The sequence below is a fragment of the Crocuta crocuta genome, unplaced genomic scaffold (assembly GCF_008692635.1).
Source record: "Crocuta crocuta isolate KB4526 unplaced genomic scaffold, BGI_CrCroc_1.0 scaffold1819, whole genome shotgun sequence".
NCBI classification, from domain to species: domain Eukaryota; kingdom Metazoa; phylum Chordata; class Mammalia; order Carnivora; family Hyaenidae; genus Crocuta; species Crocuta crocuta.
In genome coordinates, this window is record NW_027528925.1 from 102,315 (window position 1) to 124,825 (window position 22,511).

Sequence of the window (22,511 nt, forward strand, 5' to 3'; positions counted from 1 at the left end):
TGTCAGCACAGACCTCAGTGTGGGGCTTGAACTTGGGAATGGTGAGATCATGACCTAGGCCGAAGTTGGAGGCCTAACCAACTGAGCCACCCAGTCACCCCTAAACTCTGAATTCTTTTCCTACAAAAATAATACTTTGTAATCTTTTAACATGTTACCTTTCAATACTTCATATCATTAATTTATATGTAAGTACATATTAAATAATCTTATTTATATATTTATATATGAAATAACCTTCAGGGTAATGGAACAATAACTTATAGCTTTTGATTGTCATAAATATATCATCTTTGAAAGGATAGAACTTGCTTTTAGTAAAGCAATTACAGAAAGTTCAGAAGATGATAGTAAAGTTGTTTACTTGAAAGCAGCATCTTTTTTTTCTAGAGACTTGTGATATATTAGTTAATTTTGCTGTGGCATTTGTTAAAATTGTAGTGTTTGTCCATTCAGACTAGTATCGATAGTGTTCTTCTTTGCCTTCTATAATGGAAAAGAAAGTTAGCAAGAAAACTATTTAAATAAATATAATCTATTTAAGTAGTCTAGAAGATGAGGGCAGGTAATTGTTATATTCTTTCAATTTATTTTATAAGTCATGAAGCAATAATAGCTTACAAGTTGAAGTAATGAATACAAAACTCAAATACAGATGATTCTACTTTATAAATATGGTCCTTTATTTTCACTTACTTAATCTCTTAAGAGTTAATTACTCTTTTGCAGCATTATTTGTTGTGTAGAGATTAAGACTGTGTAAAATGATTGCCATGTCTATAGATCACCTAACTTACAGTGGTAAAATATGTTTTCAAGATAAGCACTTGCAATATCTTCATGTCTAAAATTTGTAGGAATATTACAATTGTTCCTGTATTGCAAGGAATACAGAAATAACCCCTACTTTGGCAAGTTTTATTTTTGAAGCTAAAGCTGGAAAATGTGAAAGTCGATGTGCAAAATTGCCCATATTCCTTGGCATTTTCTTTGCTACAATTATCTTTACATTTATGGCTGGTACTCCTATAACTGTGTCCATTCTAAGGTATGTATTATGTTGTGAAATTTGCCATCCCTCAGATATGTTGAGTGAAAAGAAAATAGTTTATTTGGTTCATTTATTGGCCGCTGGTTCTAATACTAATTCAGTTCTTAAAAGATTGTTACTTCTATGGCATTGGAAAAGCTATTTCATTGAATCCCAGATATATGAGGTATAAATGTGATCGTGTATGTGAAAGTGTCTTAATATTGCCTATCTGGAATGTACTTGACTTTAGCTTCTCTGACTCTTTCATCAGGCTTCCATTTAAGCTATTCAACCATGTTTGAGTTTGATGGAAATGCAGTGCATTAATTCCACATATGTCAGAATCAGAATGACCTGAATTGTACATTAGATAGTACGTGCAGTGATATTCAACCTTCTGTAAACAATGCTCTACTAGATGAAAGGATAGATGCCACAGGGCTCTTGACAGTGTCTTGAGCTTTCAAGTTGCTCTTTTTCCTTCTACAACACTTGATAAAAATATTTATCAGGGTTTTTTCTGATAAAACAAAATCTGCCATTTCGTAAGTTCATCAGCCTTTTTATGTCTTTCCTACCAAACTCTAGCTTTTTTACTCTTCAGTTTTTATTCCCTGATACTCACCACCTTTTCACATAATTTTGTCAAATGGAAGTTTTGGAGATTCTGTCTGCAAATATTAAATAGTCTGATAACATTACCCTATGTAGAAGTTGGAATTATTTAGAGAATTGAGAAAATGGTTTTTTAAAACTTCATTTTTGGGAAATTATATCAGTTTTCAAATACACGTTTATTTTTAAAGACTAGTTGATCTCTTTATCTGTTGTCTAACTCTTGTGTGCCAAATCATGTCTCATTTCATGTTTGATAGTTATTACTTAAAGAATCATCGTGGAATCAGATTGAGCCTCAGCAATTGATTTATAAACCCCAAATTAGATCCCATATGTATGATTTCTGTCTCAAAACTTAATAAGAATTAGAGTAATATTTATTTGCTTGTGACTTAAGTTATGTGACTTGTGACTTAAGGGACAGTCAAAAATAAGTCTTACTAATGAATTTCCTTTCTTTTTTAAATTTGTTAAAATTCATATTCAATACTTTTGTTAAACTTTATTTGATTCTTCTCTGTGTTTTGTAGTGTTTTAGTTCATATAACATTTTTCTTAGGTTGAACTCTGTATAACATGTTACAAACAGTTTATTTCATGCACATAACATAGCATTTACTATAGGAATGCTAAGTTGGTAGAAAAATAAATTGGCTCTAAGAGCAAATATATTATGCAACCACTTTTAGTTAATATGTATTTGATATCTCTAGGTGTGTTAATCAGAAGCAACGGTCCCTAGCATTGGGAATACAGTTTATGCTGCTTCGATTAGTTGGTATGTCATTTTTCTTAATTCATTGGTGACTGTTGGTAATTTTTGTTCATCAATATTATTGGCTAGTTCACTTATGGAATGTGCCAAGACAATAATTTAAATGCCATCAATAACTGCATAATTGTCGTTGAAGAAAGTAGTTTTCTAATATTTAAGATATAGTATTATTTATGAATCACATATGAAAATAATGACTTTAGTTTTCACCTACCTGTTTGGTTAACTGTTGTTTCCAATTCTGTTACAAATATAACTTTAAAGAGTATATCATATTTATTTAAAATATATATTGGGGTGCCTGGGTGGCTCAGTCGGTTAAGTGTCCGGCTTTGGCTCAGGTCATGATCTTATGGTTCGTAGGTTAGAGCCCCACATCAGGCTCTGCTGACAGCTAGCTCAGAGCCTGGAAGCTTGTCTTTGGTTCTGTATCTCCCTCTCTCTCTGCCCCTCCCCTGCTCATGCTGTCTCTCTCTCTCTCTCTCAAAAATAAATAAAAGTCATTTAAAATTTTTTTTTAAATATAACATAGGGATAGCAACACATTTTTAATAGAGCACAGTAGGATAAATTTTCCTATTCATGTAAAACCCATTATCAACATAAATTGTTATAGAATCATATTTATAACTATTGTAATTCCTTTTCTCCCAGCATTTATCTCCATTTGGGACATAATTATATTGTATTAGCAATGAAAAATAATGAGTTAACATATTTCAGTGAAAATTTCGCATAGATTTGTGGCTAGTTAAGAATTGATGGAAGAAAGATTTTATAGAAAATTTTGTAAGGTTCCAGATGTAGAAAGAAATATGACAGAAATACTATGTTATACATATAATTATATGTGTGTGTGATTATTTCCACAATATTATGCCCACAATATTAAGATAACTTATGAAACCAAAACCAAAAGTTAGGAGCAGGAGAAATCACCTGGACCAACTTTCTTATTTTCATATGCATAACTTAAGGTTTTGGGAGATTCAGGGATTTGCCCATGGTTACACAATTTGTGGTAAAAATGAGAATAGGAAAATGATATCCTTCTAAATCCAGTGCTCTTTTGATTCTGTCAGACTTCAGGTCATGAAACAACAGACTGGATGTAGCTGAAATCTTTGTCCAAGAAATACCACTTCGTGTATCTGATTTGTAATAGTTGGAAACTTCTTCAAGATGTGGAAGTTTAGAGCCTTGTGACCTCATGTGAGGGAGGGGGTGTGTTGGCGGTAGTATTCTTAAGCATGTTAGTATGAATGCGTGTATACGTATGTGTGCGTGCATGCACATGTGCACTCTTCATGCATGCACATACCCATAACACATATACTGTAGTTTAGCACTTATGTTGTGCATCAATAATTTTGAATTTTTAAAAGTAAAATTGCTAATTTCAAATGCATTCATTAGATTAGGAAAGCAGTGAATTAAAATATTTACTTAGCTAAATGTTAATATATGCCAGATATTCTTATTAAAATGAATTTTTGAATTGATTAGAAGTATATAATAATTATTCTAGAATGTTTTATCTGTGCTTCTTTTTAATATACCTATTACTTCTATATGAACTTATACATTACTTGTACATTATTTTATATATGTGCAGATTAATTCCTAGTCTTATTTATATAAAATATATGTATAACCATGTATGTAAAAGCCTATAACTGTAGGCTGTAATCTTTACTGATGTGTATTTCACATATAATTCTTCTAGGCACAATACCTGGACCAATTATATTTGGTATCACAATAGACAGCACATGTATTCTGTGGGATATTAATGAATGTGGAACTAGAGGAGCCTGCTGGATTTATAATAACATCAAGATGGCCCATATGCTAGTAGCTATAAGTAAGTGGTAATTTCTTGATAACTTTAGATTAAATTGATAATGTTAAAGGAAAAAAAAATCTTTTTGTTACTTAAGTTTTATAATGTTCAGTCCATGCGTATGGGATGTCCTATAGAGACCAGTTAACACAGCATGTGATGAAAGGCTTTAATGAATCTGTTAGGCTCAGCCTCAAATAGAAGAGAATAACATTTTAGCTTTCATGAAATCACATCATTTTTTAAAACAACTTCTGTCAAAAAATTTTTTGAAAGTCTAACAAAAAGATAAAAGAGAAATCTAAAAAACTCTCTGGAATGATTGTCATCTAGATACCTGAGCTTTGGAAAACACTTAGAGCTGAGGTAGGGAAGTATCTTTTGGCTCTGAGGCATGTTGTAAGAAATATTTTTATAGTTTAGAAGGTTAGCTATGATATTTAACCCTTTTTGCCTTTGGTAGTCTATCTTGGATAGTCTTGATTAAGCAATAAATGATGTTTAAGATTGCAGAAGTAGATCAATGCATCTATATTACAAGAGTTAAAATTAAAAAATTAGTTTTATGGATTGTTTCCTTTGCCTTGCAGAAGCTTTTAATCTTGATGAGGTCCCAATAGTTTATTTTTGCTCTTGATTCTTTTGCTTTTGGGGATGTGTCAAGTAAGAAATTGCTGCGGTGGAGGGAGAGAGGCAAACCATGAGAGACTCTTGAATGCTGAGAACAAACTGAGGACTGATGGGTGTGGGGGGGAGGAGGGAGATGGGCATGGAGGAGGGCACTTGTGGGGATGAGCACTGGGTGTTATATGGAAACCAACTTGACAATAAACTATTTGTAAAAAATAAAAATAAAAAAAGAAATAAAATAAATTAACAAACTTAAAAAAATTTTTAAAATTAAAAACAACCTAAAATATTTAAATTAAAAATAGAGGTAGAGGTTTCACGATGGTGGCATAGGAAGACCCTGAACTCATCTCCTCCCATTGACACAATAAATTTACAGGTACATATAAAATAATCTTCTAAAAAGAATCTTAGCACTCGACACAGTACTCTATAACAAAAGACAAAAGAGACATGTCAAGTAGGATAGGAAAAGGAGAGACATGGCTTTGCTGAGGATCTGACTCCAGACACAGTAACTCCACAATTGGGAGGGATCCCAAAAATAAAGAGCACTTCCTCAACTAGTGAAGGGATTGTGCTACACAATCAAGATCATGACCTGAGCCAAAGTCGATTGCTTAACTGACTGAGCCACACAGGCGCCCCTAAATGAATTAAATTCTGTAATCAAAAGACATTGAATGGCTGAATGGATTAAAAAAAACAAGACCCTTGTTTATATTACCTATAAGAGACTCACTTAAAACTTAAATATGGTCCCTGACTGAAAGTGAAGGGATGGAACAGACATTCCATAAAAATGGAAAGAAAATTGGAATAGCAATGCTTATCTTAGACAAAATAGACTCTAAGTTTATTTATTTATTTATTTATTTATTTATTTATTTATTTGGAGAAAGATAAAGAGTGAGCATGAGCAGGGGAGGGCCAGAGTGAGAGAGAGAGAGAGAGAAAGAGAGAGAGAGAATCCAAAGCAGGCTCTGTGCTCCATTCTGAGTCCAGCTTAGGGTTTAATTTCATGGACTGTGAGGTCATGACCCAAACTGAAATCAAGATTCAAGATGCTTAACTGACTAAGCCATTCAGATGCCCCGACTGAGCCATCCAGCTGCACCGCAGCCAGAATAGATTTTAAAACAAATAACAAGACAAAGAAAGGCATTACATAATGGTAAAAGGATCAGTCCAATAGCATTTGTAAACATTATTGTACCTAACATAGAACACCTAAATATATAAAGCAAATATTAGCAGTAGTAATGGGAGAAATAGACAGTAATACAATAATAGTAGGGGACTTTAATGCCCCACTTACATCAATAGATAGATCATCCAGATAGAAAATCAATATGGGAACTATGGCCTTAAATAGATCAGATGAACCTAAAAGATATATACAGAGCATTCCATCCCAGAACAGCAGAATACACATTCTTTCAAGTGCACATGGGACATTCTCCAGAATAGATCACATGCAAGGTCACAAAACAAGTCTCAATAAATCTGAGAAGATTGATATCATATCAGGTATTTTTTCTGACCACAAAAGTATTAAACTGGAAATCAGTTACAAGAAGAAAACTGGAAAATTCACAAAATATGTGAAGGTTTATTTTTTATTTCAAAAATTTTGTTTTAATGTCTATTTATTTTTGAGAGAGAGACAAAGTATAGGCTGGGGAGGGGCAGAGAGAGAAGAGACACAGAATCTGAAGTAGGCTCCAAACTCAGTTGTTAGCACAAAGCCTGATGTGAGGCTCAAACGCACAAACTGTAAAATCATTACCTGAGCCAAAGCTAGATGCTTACCCTACCTTAGCCACCGAGGTGCCCCAAAATATGTGGAGATTTAAAAACATGCTACTAAACTGGTACAACCACTCTGGGAAACAGTATGGAGATTCCTCAAACAATTAAAAATAGAACTACCCTACGACCCAGCAATTGCAGTACTAGGTGTTTATCCAAAGGATATGGGTATGCTGTTTCAAAGGGGCACATGCACCCCAATGTTTATAACAGTACTATTGACAATAGTCAAAGTATGAAAAGAACCCAAATGTCCATCTATGGATGAATGGATCAAAAGATGTTCATACAATGGAGTATTACTTGACAATCAAAAAGAATGAAATCTTGCCATTTTCAACTACATGTATGGAACTAGAGGGTATCATTATGCCAAGTGAAATTAGAGCAACAAATATCATATGACTTCATTCATATGAGGAACTTAAGGTACAAAACAGATGAACATAAGGAAGGGAAACAAAAATAATATAAAAACAGGGATGGGATAAAACATAAGAGACTTTTAAATATAGATAACAAACAGAGGGTTAGTGGAGGGGTTGTGGGAGGGGGGGATGGGCTAAATGGGTAAGGGGCATTAAGGAACCTACTCCTGAAATCATTGTAGCACTATATGCTAACTAACTTGGATATAAATTTAAAAATTAACTAATTAAAATAAAAAATAAGTAAAATAAATAATAAAAAAATGCTACTGAACAGCCAATGGATCAAAGAAGAAATCAAAAGAGAAATTAAAAAAAAATGCCTCGAGATAAATTAAAATGGAAACACAATGTTCTAGAATTTGGGGTTGCAGCGAAAAAACAGTTGTAAAAGGGAAGTTCATTGTTATACAGGCCATTCTTAAGAAACAGTAAAAATCTCAAACAATGTAACTTTACATTTAAAGGAACTTGAAAAAGAAGGAAAACAAAGCTCAAAGTTCATAGAAGGAAGAAACTAATAAAGTCAGGACAAAAATAAGTGAAATAGGAAACTAAACAATAATAATAATAAATAGATAAATAAAAATGATCTATGAAACAAAGAGCTGGTTCTTTGAAAGCATCAACAAAAATCAGCAAACTTTTAACTAGGCCCGTCAAGAAACAAAGAGAGCCCAAACAAATCAAATCAGAAATGATAGAAGAGAAATTACAGTGGACACCACAGAAATACAAAGGATCATAAGAGAATATTATGAACAATTATACATCAAATTAGACAACCTAGAAGAAATGAATAAATTCCTAGAAAAATAATCTTCCAAGACTAAATCTTGAAGAAATAGAAAATCTGAATAAGATCAATTGCTAGTAGTGAAATTGAATCAGTAATCAAAAAATACCCAACAGACAAAGGTCCGGGTCCAGATGGCTTCACAGGTGAATTCTACCAAACATTTAAAGAGTTAGTACTTAATCCTTCTCAAATTATTCCAAAAAATTGAAGAGGAAGGAACACTTCCAAACTCATTTTATTGGCCCAGCATTATCCTTATATTAAAGCCAAACACACTACAAAGAAGAAAATTACAGGCAAATATCCCTAATTAACATAAATGCAGATGTCTTCAACAAAATATCAAACTTAATTCAGCAATATATTAAAGGGATCATACGCCATGACTAAGTGGGATTCATTTCAGGGATACAAAGTTCAGTATCCACAAACCAATCAATGTGTCACACAACGTTGACAAAATTAAGGATTAAAAATATATGATTATTTCCATAATTGGAGAAAAAGCCTTTGACAGAATTCAACATCCATTTATGATAAAAACTCTAAACAAAGTAGGTAAAGAGGCAACATATGTCAACATAATAAAAGACATATGAAAAACCCACACCTAACATTATACTCAACAGTAAAAAGTTAAAAGCTTTTCTTCTAAGATCAGGAACATGACAAGGATGCTTACTCTCATCACTTGTATTCAACATAGTATTGGAAGCCCACCATAAAAACTATTGGAACTAATAAGTGAATTTGGTAAAGTTGCAGAATACAAAATTAATATATACAGAAATCTGTTAACATTTCTCTACACTAATCAGCAAACTATGAGAAAGAGACATTAAGAAAAGAATTCCTTTTACAACTGGCACTAGAGAGATCCGAGAAGTAAACCCATATTTATATGCTCAATTAACCTACAGCAAAGGAAGTGAGAAAATAATAGTGGAGAAAATACAGTCACTTCAATAAATGATGCTGGGAAAACTGGACAGCTAAATGCAAAAGATTGAAATTGGACCACTTTCTCACACCATACACAACAATAAACTCAAAATATATTAAGGGCTTAAATGTAAGACCTGAAACCATAAAATTCCTGGAAGAACACACAGTAAGCTCTTTGACAGCAGCCTTCACAATATTTTTTTTGGATCAGTCAGTTCAGGCAAGGGAAACAAAAGCAAAAATAAATAAAGTGACTACGTTCAACTAAAAAGCTTTTCTTGTACAGTGAAGGAAACTATCAACAAATGAAAAGGCAACTTAATGGGAGAAGATACTTGGAGATGAGATGTCCAATAGAGGTTGATATATATATATATATATACAGAAATCATACAGCTCAATAACAACAACAAAAAAAGGAAACACCTGATTAAAAGCTAGTCAGAGACGTTTTTCCTAAGAAGATATTCATGTGGCAACAGGCACATGAAAAGATGCTTAACATCACTAATCATGAAGAAGATGCAAATAAAAAATACAGTGAGCTGTCACCTTGCACCTGTCAGAATGGCTGTTATCAAAAAGAAGAAATAAAAAGTGAGGATTTGGAGAAAAGGGAACTCTCATGCACTGTCAGTAGGAATGCAAACTGATGTAGCTGCTATGGAAAATAGTGCGGGGGGGTACCTTAAGAAATTAAAAATAAATCTATTAATTCTAAACTAAATATGATCTAGTAATTCTACCTCTGAGTATTTCTGGGTGTTTATCTGAAGAAAATGACAATACTGAATGAATATATGTACCCCTATGTTCATTGCAGCATTATTTATAGTAGCTAAGATATATGCATAACACACCATTGATAGGTGAATGGATAAAGAAAATGTGTTCTATATATACAGTGGAACATTACACAGGAATAAAATGGGTGAAATCTTGCTATTAGAAACAGCATGAATGGACGTGAATGGACGTATGTGGTATTATGCTAAATGACATAAGTCAGGTAGAGAAAGACAAATAACATATGATTCACTTATATTTGGAATCTGAAAAACCAAAGTAAAAGAAACAAAACAAACCAGAAACAGATTTGAGATACAGAGAACAAACTGGTAGTTGACACAGGGGAGGGAGAGAGTGGACAAGCCAAAATAGGTGAAGGGGCATAAAAGGTACAAACTTCCAGTTATAAAATAGGTCACAGGGTTGTAACATACAGCATAGGATCTATAGTCAATAATACTGTAATAACTTCATGTGGTGATGGTAACTGGACCTATTGTAGTTATCATTCCATAATGTTAAAAAATATCAAATGATTCTTGTACACTTGAAACTAATAGAAACTTTATGCCAATTACAATTCAATAAAAAAGAGACATTTATTTACATATTGTGCAATTCATTTTAACTACGATTGTATTTTGGCACATGCATCAGGATTGCTTATTAATCTTAAATGTGTTTAAACTTAGAGAATGATGTCTAAATTTATAATGACAGAATAATAAAATGTCCACTGAAAAAATAAATACATAAATCCAAAAATATAATAGAGTAAATATTGACTAGGCAAAATTAATCTTTCCACCACATTTACTTGAACATTTTTATTTACTGTGTTTTATGTTTAAAAAATTATTTTATTGGTTATGCTTATACTTTTTGACCAAAAGATACAGATAATGAATTTTTTCCTTTTCCTACTCTATGATGAATATGAGAATATTTTCCCCAGAACATCCATACCTTTAAATTTTCTAAAAACATTGTGATAATAATACTTATGGAATTATTCCTCCTATCAATCTATAAATGCTTAATTCAGTGAGAATTCCTGTTTTTCAAATATGCATTTTGAATAAAATGCTAATGGCTAATACAAATTAGGTACTACAAAAACTACATTGTGAGGTCCTTTAATTTATTCAACCATGACTTAAATGTTTATGCTCTGACCAGAAATAGTTTCTCTTCTTGTAGCCAAGTTCAGAATCAGAGTTCTTTGAAAACAAAGTTTGTGAAGTCAGTCTCAATGTTTCCTATTTTTAGCTGATACTTAAATTTGGCTGAGTATTCAATATGATCTATTTCATGGAAACTTTCTCTTAAGAACCCCAGAGTCTTTTTTTATTTTTAAGAATTATTTTTCATCATGGACATGAAAATTCTACAAGTTATTTAGATTCAAGGATATTGTAAACTATTTTATTTTGTCATTGACTTCATGTCTTGCAATTTTTATACATACAATATGTTAATAAAGTCAGAAATGAAACATGAATTTAATTATCTTTAATTCTTATTTTATAAGAATTTACAATCATAACCAAGAAAAGAATAGTTATTGTACATTTTATTATTTAGAAAGAAACAGGCACCTGGGTGGCTCAGTTGGTTAAGCATCCCACTCTTGATTTTGGCTCAGGTCATGATCTCATGTTTTGTGAAATTGAGCCCCACCCACATCAGGCTCTACAGTGACAATGTGGGGCCTGCTGGGATTCTTTTTCTCCATCTCTCTCTTTGCCCCACCCCGACCCCACTTGCATGTGCGCGCTCTCTCTCTCACTCTCCCCCCCTCCCTGTGTCTTTCTCACAATAAATAAATAAGTTTAAAAAAATGAAGCCTAGTTCATTGAACTGTATAGAAATATTTTACTGAGAAATATCACCTTTCTCTGTAAAACTTAAAACACAGAAATGTAATGCCTATATGATCCTCTTCTTTAAAGTAGTTTCTATTCATGAAGAATTTCTCAGTGATAATTAATTTTTTGTAATACTTAAAGACCCAAATGCATGATTAATTTCTGCTTTTATATTTAGGTGTTACTTGTAAAATTATCACCATTTTCTTCAATGGGTGTGCAGTCTTTTTGTATAAGCCACCACCATTAGACCCAGATGTATCATTTCAAAATCAGAATGCAGTTGTGACTGTTTCAGTAGAAAGTGATCTCAGCAATGCAGGAAATGAAGGATAAAAGAAAGAGACCATTTTACAACTGGAAAATTGGCCTTCATTTGTAAGAATACACATTGCCATTGCAGCATTATCCACCCAATATGGACAATCATATTTAAAAGTTGGTATTTTATAATTAAATGTGTTTTCTGTACATTTATGAACTTGTTTTGTTTTTGTTTTAACTTAAGAAACATTCTTGTGCCTTCAGGACCCACCAAAAACCCCAGAACACACACACACACACACACACATACACACACACACACACACACACAGACTTCTCATTGTATAGGTGTGAAATAAAAAACTAATAAACTAAATTAGATGAAAAGCCAGTGATTGGTTAAAAGTTTACATTTTAAAAACAAAGTGATATTTTTATTCTTCTTGCAACTTGTTTTGGTTTAATTATCATTACAAGTAGTTTGAGCTTATTTGGAAAATTTATGGTATAAAAGTTTAAACTAACCAAATTATGTGATAATTTTTGAGAACTATTCTTGAAAACTCATGAATTTAAAACTAGCTACTTTGTTTTTAAATTTATATACACTAGTCTGTTATTCATTACAAAAGGTTACTGAACTATTAGAACATAGGTTGATGATCTTCTTTGTGTCCCTGAATATAGTGAATTTATGAATAGCATTATGTAAATGTATTTTCACTTTACTTCAAGAATTCCAGGAAGTAATTTGCTAATATTTCTTATTTTTAACACTTCCCTTTTGTGATTCTTTGATAGTGTTATTCAATTATATGTATTCCAGGAGAAATATCAACTTCAGTAGAGTGCCAGTTATATATGAAAAGATTTTTAATGGCTTAGGTACATTTTATTGAAAAGACTTCTTAAGAAACTATTGATCAGTATTTATATACTCAGTAATTTAACTTTTTTTAAACTTATCACTTTTTAAAAACTTATCACCAATTTTTTATTTATAGCATCTAAAATAATACTTTGCTTATAATAGGCATGTATTAGTGTTGTTTGATTAAACCACTAAAGTCTACTTTTTAACTGATCATTTATTGAAAGATTAAGTATTTCACATATACCATTATAACACTCCATTTGTTTTAGCTAAGATTTAAGCCTACTTTGTCTTCTCAGAATGTGGAGGAAATAGATCGGTGAACAACATATTAAGAAATATGTTGAAGTTCATACTTAATTTAGAGAGTAGAAGAAATCACCCTATATATCCATATATTTGATAGACAAGTCACTTAATAATTGGCAAGGGCTTCACTGTGTTCAGTGTACTCAATTTTATAAGATATTACACTTTTACAGACTTTTTAATGAAAATGGGTAAAGTGAAAATAATTTTGGCACTTGAAGGAAGTCAGATTCTTACACATATTTACAAAGAACACCTCCTTTTATGACAGAGCAGTGTCAACACTACTGTAATTTATAATCATTATTTATACTTTTGGATCAACTAGATTATATGTTTTGATACGCTATTTTAAGAACAATTTTTTCATAGTATATTTTTTTCACAGCTTAAATGATTTTTAAAGTAAACTTGAAACTATAAGTTGACCATGGTTATTTTTGTACATAACTGGATATATGTCTTTAAACTTATTTTTAGTATTTAGATTTCCTCAATTGTAGGATATAAAAATGTAATACTTTTATATATGGAAAGAACTGTATGCAATTGACTTAGCTGTGTAGGTTGGAGAGAAATATAAGTAAAATTTTATATTTTCTTTGAATATTTTCTCTAATTTAAATAATTATGTAAAATGTATGTATGTATCTCTTTTAAAATGAATATTTGTATTAGATTATTAAATATTTAACTTTATTAAATGGCACATATTTTTCATTAAGTTTTATATCTGTTTGTGAATACACACCCATTTGATGTTTGAGAAAGGGAAATCAATGTACTTTTTAATTTGTTTCTTTGAATATTTTCTCTAATTTAAATAATTATGTAAAATGTATGTATGTATCTCTTTTAAAATAAGAATCTTTGTATTAGATTATTAAATATTTAACTTTATTAAATGGCACATATTTTGCAATAAGTTTTATATCTATTTGTGAGTACACACCCATTTGATGTTTGAGAAAGGGAAATCAGTGTACTTTTTAACTTGTTTAATGTAATTTAATTCACTGATTTCTGGTATCTGAATAATTGTATTTAATTCAATATAAACCACATTCACTATGAAATATATGCTAAAATGTTTCATACAATCATTTTCATGTATGATAGACAGATATATAAGATTTATAAGAATATATATTTGCAGATGGCTGGTTGTCAATTATCTGAAACTGCAAAAGTAGTGTGTTTTGTAAAGGTTATATTTAGTCCTCTTGGGTTATCAAAAACAGTACAATATTTTTAAAGAAATCAGTTGGACATTAATTCTAAAGGTAATGTCCTTTGCTGCACTGCAACACATTTCAGTATTTTTCAGCCTTTTTTATACCCAAAACAATAAACATTAACTTATACATTACATGTGAGTGATCAAAAATAAATAAAAGAATCTGTTTTTAATACCTTCATGGGTAAATAGGATCAAAACATTCTAGTGTTTTTGCTGAAATGAATAGCTTATAAAAATGATCCTCCAAGAATTGGCATTTTAATTTTTCTTTTTAGATTTAGTTTGACTTCTTTTTTGATACCTTATTTTGTAATAATTTTAGACTTAGGCAATGTTGAAAAAGTAGTACAAACAATTCTCCTATAAGCTTTGCCCAACTTATCTTATATATTAACTATCCATAGAACAATGATGTAAACCAGCAAATTGGCATTAAGGAAATAGTTAATACCACATCTACAAAAGGCATGGTAGAACTATTTTCTGTGATGGCAGTGTATCTTTCTTAAATTGTTGAACCGTACATATTAAAATGCTGTAATTTACTATATATAATAGACCCCAGTGGAGTTGCTTTGCAGAAAGAAATGAGATTAGAAACAATGTTGGAAAAACAACTATTGCTGTGTCTAAATCTAAAGAGACTGCCCTAAGACGATCTTGCTAGTGTTGAGGATGCTTTTAAGAAAGGAGGCTGGTGTCTCCTGCCAATTGGATGCTTTCTTAATTCAGTCCCATCGGAATGAGTACGTACCCCCAATATGGTGAGGGAGGAAAGGAACAAAATTAGAAATTCCTGGCTTAGGCCTAGGTATCAAAATACACATAGAGGAAGCCTTGGTAGAATAGCAGCACTTGTAACATCTGAAGGTAAGAATTTCCCAAGCCATGGGGGCACTTGGGTGGTTCGGTTGGTTAAGCGTCTGACTTCGGTTGAGGTCATGATCTTGTGGTTTGTGAGTTTGAGCCCCGCATCAGTTTCTGTGCTGACAGCTTGGCGCGTGGATCCTGCTTCAGATTCTGTTTCTCCCTCTCCCTCTCTGCCCCCACACAGCTCACACACACTCCCTCTCCCCCCTCTCAAAAATAAATAAACTAAAAAATAATTCCCAGGCTGTGAAATGTGACGTTTTTGAGCAGTGTTGACGGGACTCTGTCTGTAGAGCTGCCTGCTGTGAGGTCCTTCTAGATAGTGTTGGAAACTAAGTGGATAGGTCTGTAAGAAATCAACTCAAGGGAGCATCAATCTGGGAACTGATCCGTTCAGAAGTCAATATCAACCTACAATCACACCCCATAATTATGGCAGCTTTTGGAGGCCTGCCACAATGGAAGGCATGGAGGTCAGTCAGTATGTATATCCAGGTGGTACAGGGGTTTTTTTGGGGTTTTTTTTTTTGCTTTTGTTTTTATATTTTTGCCTTTCTTCCTTTATTCATTCACCCCATGTTCCCGCTCTGGTGCGGAAGAATACAGAAAATAGGAAGGACTTAGTGAGGAATTTATCCTCTTTCCCCTTAGAAGAATCCTTTTTTGCAAGTCCTTTATGATATGGGGACATGAGAAAAGTGAGATTCTAATACCTAACAGTGGCCACAGAGCTATGGAATTTATCCAAGAGTGTTGTCAAAGGGGTAGAGGTAGTAGTTCATACAGAATGTGTTTGAAGGTAGTAATGGGATTTAAAAAAAAAAAAAAGGAACTTTACAGGTTTTTTTAATGAGTTTCACCTTTTTGAGTTACTTTACTATTTTTGTATCCTTTTACTTATTAAGAGGAAATAAACATGATTTTATTATATTTCTTCCTGTCTAACCCTGGAAAATATTCCTTAAATTTTTGAAATCCATCAACTAGAGTTTGGGTTGAGTGGTTGGCAATGACCAAAATGTAAGTTGCCTGTTGAACCTTAAAAATGAACAATGTTAACTGCCATTTAGGACCAATTAAATTTGCTTTGTTAAAAATTTTCTAGGTTATTCTGGAGTATGTGGGTAGCTTAGTCAGTTGAACATCCAACTTTTGATATTGGGTCAAGTCATGATCTGACCATTGGTGAGTTTCAGCCCTGAGTTGGACTCTGTGCTGATAGCACAGAGCCTGCTTGGGATTCTCTCTCTCTCCCTCTCTCTCTGCCCCTCCCCTGCTTATTCTTTCTTTCTCTTTCCCTCTCTCTCTCCCCCTTCCTCTCCTTCTCTCTCTCTCTCTCTCTCTCTCTTTCTGTCTCAAAATAATTTTTTAAAAATTCCTAGTTTATTCTAAAATGTAATTAGTGCTGGAAATTGCTGAGAGCTAAGATACTACTGGGGCTTTTTCTAGAAGCATGAGCTCTCTGGGATGGGGTAGAGTGAGTTGGGGAAGAAAGAATGGTAGAAAGTTGGAAAGCGATAGAGATTTACTTGTTTTTAAAATTTTCTAAAGGCTCTTGATTTTAAAAATTAAAAAAATCAGAGAACATCACTAGATTCCTTCTTTTCCTGCATTACGAAACTATTTCAGTAGTAATATGGACATAACACCCATTACAGGATTATTTCATGGAGAGATCCAGGAGTAGTTGGGTTGAGTGAATGGCATCATGTGGTGATGTAATGGGATAAATTCTGATAAGGAAAATAGAGCAGAATGACATAGCTCAGTGGAGATGCTAAAGACATTGACAGAAATGAAACAAAGACCTCCTGTACATGCTTCTTAGCTATATTCTTGAATCTTCCACAGAATGCAGAAACAGCTGACCCATCAGTTTCCCAATTACAGAAACTCTGACATTTCTTTTTGCTAGTTGTCAGCAAAGCAGAAGCGTGCCCAAAAGAGGAAAAAATGAATAACTATCATATCTGTCTGTCCTTTTTTTTTCTTCTCTATATTCTGTGTGGTATATACATGCGGCTTTTCAATTGATGAGATTAAATAGATCTATTATTGGCTTTCCTTTTTATATGAGTAAACAGTGTAATGATAATTACCATAAGTCTTTGATAAGCAATTTGAAAGTCAGAAAATTATAAAAAGCAAAAACCAGTTTGGTAATACTGCTTACAAAACACCTCAAACTAAAAAAAGAAAAGACTAGGTAGTTCTAGTGAAAATATTACTTATTGCTGATCTGTTGAGCATGAGAAAATGTGCTAGATGTATTACACAGTTTGACTCACTACAGTCCTATCAATTGCTTTTTAAAAATTATTTATTTATTTTTTAAATTTACACCCAAGATAGCATATAGTGCAATTTTGATTTCAGGAGTAGATTCCTTAATGCTCCTTACTCATTTAGCCCATCCCCCCTCCCAGAACCCCTCCAGTAACCCTCTGTTTGTTCTCCATATTTAAGAGTCTCTTATGTTTTGTCCCCCTCTCTGTTTTTGTATTATTTTTGCTTCCTTTCCCTTATGTTCATGTTTTGTATCTTAAATTCCTCATATGAGTGAAGTCCTATGATATTTGTTTTTCTGACTAATTTCACTTAGTATAATACCCTCTAGTTCCATACATGTAGGTGCAAATGCCAAGATTTCATTCTTTTTGATTACCGAGTAAGACTGCATTTTGTGTGTGTGCGTGTGTGTGTGTGTGTGTGTACCACATCTTCTTGATCCATTCATCCATCAATGGACATTTAGGCTCTTTCCATAATTTAGCTGTTGTTGATAGCACTGCACAAAACATTGGGGTGTATGTGCTCCTTTGAAACAGCACACCTGTATCCCTTGGATAAATACCTAGTAGTGCAATTGCTGGGTTATAGGGTAGTTCTATTTTTAATTGCTTGAGGAACCTCCACACTGTTCTCCAGAGTGGCTGCACAGTTTTCATTCCCACCAGCAATGCAAAAGAGATCCTCTTTCTCTGCAGAGTTGCCAACACCTGCTGTTGTCTGAGTTGTTAATGTTAGCCATTCTGATAGATGTGAGGTGTTAACTTATGGTTTTGATTTGTAATTCCCTGATAATGACTGATGTTAAACATCTTTTCATGTGTCTGTTGGTCATCTGAATATCTGTTTGGAGAAGGGTCTGTTCATGTCTTTTGCCCATTTCTTCCTGGATTATTTGTTTTTTGGGTGTTGAGTTTGATAAGTCCTTTATAGATTTTGGATACTAACCCTTTATCTGATATGTCATTTGCATATCTTCTCCCATTCTGTCAGTTGCCTTTTAGTTTTGTTGATAGTCTCCTTCGGTGTCCAAAAGCTTTTTATTTTATTACTTGTTTAAGTAGTTTATTGTCAAGTTGGTCTCCATATAACACCCAGTGCTCATCCCCACAAGTGCCCTCCTTCATGCCCATCACTCCCCTTCCCCTCCCTCCCTCTCCATCTGCCAAAAGCTTTTTATTTTGATGAGGTTCCAGTAGTTCACTTTTGCTTTTGTTTCCCTTGTCTCCAGAGATACATAGAGTAAGAAGTTGCTGCTGTCAAGGTGAAAGAGGTTTTTGCCTGCTTTCTCCTCAAGAGTTTTGATGGCTTCCTGTTTTACAATTAGGTCTTTCATCCATTTTGAGTTTATCTTTATGTATGGTGTAAGAAAGTGGTCCATGTTCATTTTTCTGCATGTCACATCACTTGCTGAAGAGACTGTCTTTATTCCATTGAATATTCTTTCCTGCTTTGTCAAAGATTAGTTGGCCATACATTTGTGGGTCCATTTCTGGGTTCTCTATTCTGTTGCATTGATCTGAATGTCTGTTCTTGTGCCAGTACCATACTATCTTGATGATTAGAGCTTTGTAATACAGCTTGAAGTCCGGGATTGTATTGCCTCCTGCTTTGGTTTTCTTTTTCAAGATTGCTTTGGCTATTTGGGGTCTTTTTGGTTGCATAAAAAATTTTCAGATGGTTTCTTCTAGCTCTGTGAAGACTGCTGGCGTTCTTTTAATAGATATTGTATTGAAAATGTAGATTGCTTTGGGTAGTATTGATATTTTAACAATATTGTTCTTACAATCCATGAGCATGGAATAGTTTCCCATCTTTTGGTGTCTTCTTTAATTGTTTTCATAAACTTTCTATAGTTTTCAGTGTATAGATGTTTCACCTCTTTGGTTAGATTTATTCCTGGGTGTTTTATGGTTTTTGGTACAACTGTAAATGGGATCGATTCCCTGATTTCTCTTTCTGATGCTTCATTTTTGGTGTATAGGAATGCAACCGATTTCTGTGCATTGATTTTATGTCCTGACACTTTGCTGAATTCATGGATCAGTTCTAGCATGTTTTTGGTGCAGTCTTTTGGGTTTTCCATATAGAGTATCATGCCATCTGTGAAGAGTGAAAGTGTGACCTCCTCCTGGCTGATCTGGATGCCTTTTATTTCTTTGTGTTGTCTGATTGCTGAGGCTAAGACTTCCAGTACTATGTTGAATACCAGTGGTGAGAGTGAACATCCCTGTCTTGTTCCTGACCTTAAGGGGAAAGCTTTCAGTTTTTCCCCCATTGAGGATGGTATTAACATTAGGTCTTTCATATGTGGCTTTTATGATCTCGAGGTATGATCCTTCTACCCCACTTTCTTGAGGGTTTTTATCAAGAAAGGATGCTGTATTTTGTCAAATGCTCTCTCTGCATCTATTGAGAAGATCATGTGGTTCTTGTCCTTTCTTTAATTGATGTGATGAATCACATTGATTGGTTTGTGGGTATAGAACCAGCCCTGCATCCCAGTTATAAATCCCACTTGAATGTAGTGAATACTTTTTTAATGTATTGTTGGATCCCATTGGCTTGTATCTTGTTGAGGATTTTTTCATCCATGTTCATCAGGGAAATTGATCTATAGTTTTCCTTTTTAGTGGAGTCTTTGTCTGGTTTTGCAATCAAGGTAACACTGGCTTCATAAGAAGACATTGGAACTTTTCCTTCCATTTCTATTTTTTGGAACAGCTTGAAGAAAATAGGTGTTAACTTTTCCTTAAATGTTTAGGCCCTACCTCTTTTTTTTTTTTTTTTTTTGGGAGGGGGAGATTTTTGACTACTAATTTGATTCCTTTACTGGTTATGGGTCTGTTCAAATTTTCTATTTCTTCCTGTTTCAGTTTTGGTAGTTTATATGTTTCTAGGAATTTTTCCATGTCTTCCAGATTGCCCATTTTATTTTATTTTAAATATTTTTATTTATTTCTAGGAGAGAGAGAGAGACAGCGTGAGCAGGGGAGGTTCAGAGAGAGAGGGAGATACAGACTCTGAAATAGGCTCCAGGCTCTGAGCTGGCAGTCAGCACAGAGCCCGACGCGGGCTCGAACCCATGAACCGCGAGATCATGACCTAAGCGAAAGTCGGACGGACGCTTAACCGACTAAGCCACCCAGGCGCCCCGCAGATTGCCCATTTTATTGGCATATAATTGCTCACAATATTCTCTCATTATTGTTTATATTTCTGCTGTGTTGGTTGTGATCTCTCCTCTTTCATTCTTGATTTTGTTTATTTGGGTCCTTTCCTTTTTCTTGTTGATCAAACTGACTAGTGGTTTAGAATTTGTTAATTCCTTCAAAGAACCAGTTTCTGGTTTCATTGATCTGTTCTACATTTTTTTTTTTTTTTGGTTTCAATAGCATTGATTTCTGCTCTAATGTTTATTATTTCCTGTCTTCTGCTGGTTTGGGGTTTTATTTGCTCTTCCTTTTCCAGCTCTTTAAGGCGCAAGATTAGGTTGTATATCTGAGAACTTTTCCCTTCTTTAAGAAGGCCTGGATTGCTATGTATTTCTCTCTTATGACTGCCTTTGCTGCATCCCAGAGGTTTTGGGCTGTGGTATTATCATTTTCATTGGCTTCCATGTACTTTTTAATTTCCTCTTTAACTTCTTGGTCAGCCCATTCATTCATTAGTAGGATGTTCTTTATTCCCCAAGTATTTGTTACCTTTCCACATTTTTTCTTGTGGTTGATTTCGAGTTTCATAGCACTGTGGTCTGAACATATGCTTGGTATGATTTGGACTGTTTGTACTTTTTGGGGACTGATTTGTGTCCCAGTATGTGATCTATTCTGGAGAATGTTCCATGCGCACTGGAGAAGAATGTATATTCTGCTGCTTTAGGATGAAATGTTCTGAATATATCTGTTAAGTCCATCCAGTCTAGTGTGTCATTCAAAGCCATTCTTTCCTTGATTATCTGAATAGATGATCTGTCCATTACTGTAAGTGGGATGCTGAAGTCTCCTACTATTTATGGTATTATTATCAATGAGTGTCTTTATGTTTGTGTTTAATTGATTTATATTTTTGGGTACTTTCACATTTAGAGCATAAATGTTCACAATTGTTAGGTTTTCTTGCAGATCGACCCCTTAATTATGATATAATTCCCTTCATCATCTCTTGTCACAGTCTTTATATTGAAGTCTGGATGGTCTGATAGAAGTATGGTTACTCCAGCTTTCTTTTGTTGATCATTAGGATGATAGATGGTTTTCCATCCCCTTACTTTCAATCTGAAGGTGTCTTTAGGTCTAAAGTGGATCTCTTGTAACAGCATATAGATGGATCTTGCTTTGTTATCTGTTCTGTTACCATGTGTCTTTTGGTTGGGGCATTTAGTCCACTGACCTTTAGAGTGAGTATTGAAAGATACAAATTTATTGCCATTATGTGTCTTGTAGAATTGGAGTGTCTGGTGGTGTGCTCTGGTCCTTTCTAGTCTTGGTTGCTTTTGGTATTTATTTATTTATTCATATTTATTTATTTATTTATTTATTTATTTATTTATTTATTTAATTTAGTTTTTCGTCTTTCTCCCCTCAGAGAGTCCCTCTTAAAATTTCTTGCAGGGCTGGTTTAGTGGTCAGGAACTCCTTTCATTTCTGTTTGTCTGGGAAACTTTTAATCTCTCCTACTGTGAATGACAGCGTTGCTGGATAAAGAATACTTGGCTGCATATTTTTCTGATTCAGCACGCTGAATATATCCTGCCACTCCTTTCTGGCCTGTCAAGTTTCTGTGGATAGGTCTGCTGAAAACCTGATCTGTCTTTCCTCGTAGGTTAAGGACTTTTTTCCCTTGCTGCTTTCATGATTCTTTCCTTGCCTGAGTATATTGTGAATTTGCTATGATATGCCTTGTTGATGGTCAGTTTTTGTTGACTCTTGTGGGAGTCATCTGTGCTTTCCAGACGTTGATGTCTGTGTCTTCCCCCAGGTTAGGTAAGTTTTCTGCTATGAGTTGCTCACATAATACTTCTATCACTTTTTCTCTCTTCATGTTTTGTGACCCCTATGATTCTGTTGTTGTTCCTTTTTAATGAGCCACTGATTTCTCTAATTCTTAAATTGTGCTATTTTGC

At 33.6% G+C, this 22,511-nt stretch overlaps 1 protein-coding gene across 2 annotated transcripts in view; it reads left to right on the forward strand.

Moving 5' to 3' along the window:
* The window catches only part of SLCO4C1 (solute carrier organic anion transporter family member 4C1), a 72,611-nt gene extending 60,594 nt beyond the window's left edge, over window positions 1-12,017 (forward strand). Inside the window, exons 10-13 of one of the 2 annotated variants that reach the window (XM_077757111.1) lie at window positions 858-1,048; window positions 2,365-2,429; window positions 4,153-4,290; window positions 11,719-12,017. In XM_077757111.1, coding sequence (XP_077613237.1) covers window positions 858-1,048; window positions 2,365-2,429; window positions 4,153-4,290; window positions 11,719-11,876 — 552 coding nt within the window. In that variant the 3' untranslated portion in view covers window positions 11,877-12,017. Of the gene's footprint in view, window positions 1-857; window positions 1,049-2,364; window positions 2,430-4,152; window positions 4,291-4,937; window positions 4,996-11,718 lie in introns of those variants that run through there. The other variant, XM_077757112.1, reaches the window with a different exon arrangement.
* The last annotated feature ends 10,494 nt before the right edge of the window (window positions 12,018-22,511 follow it).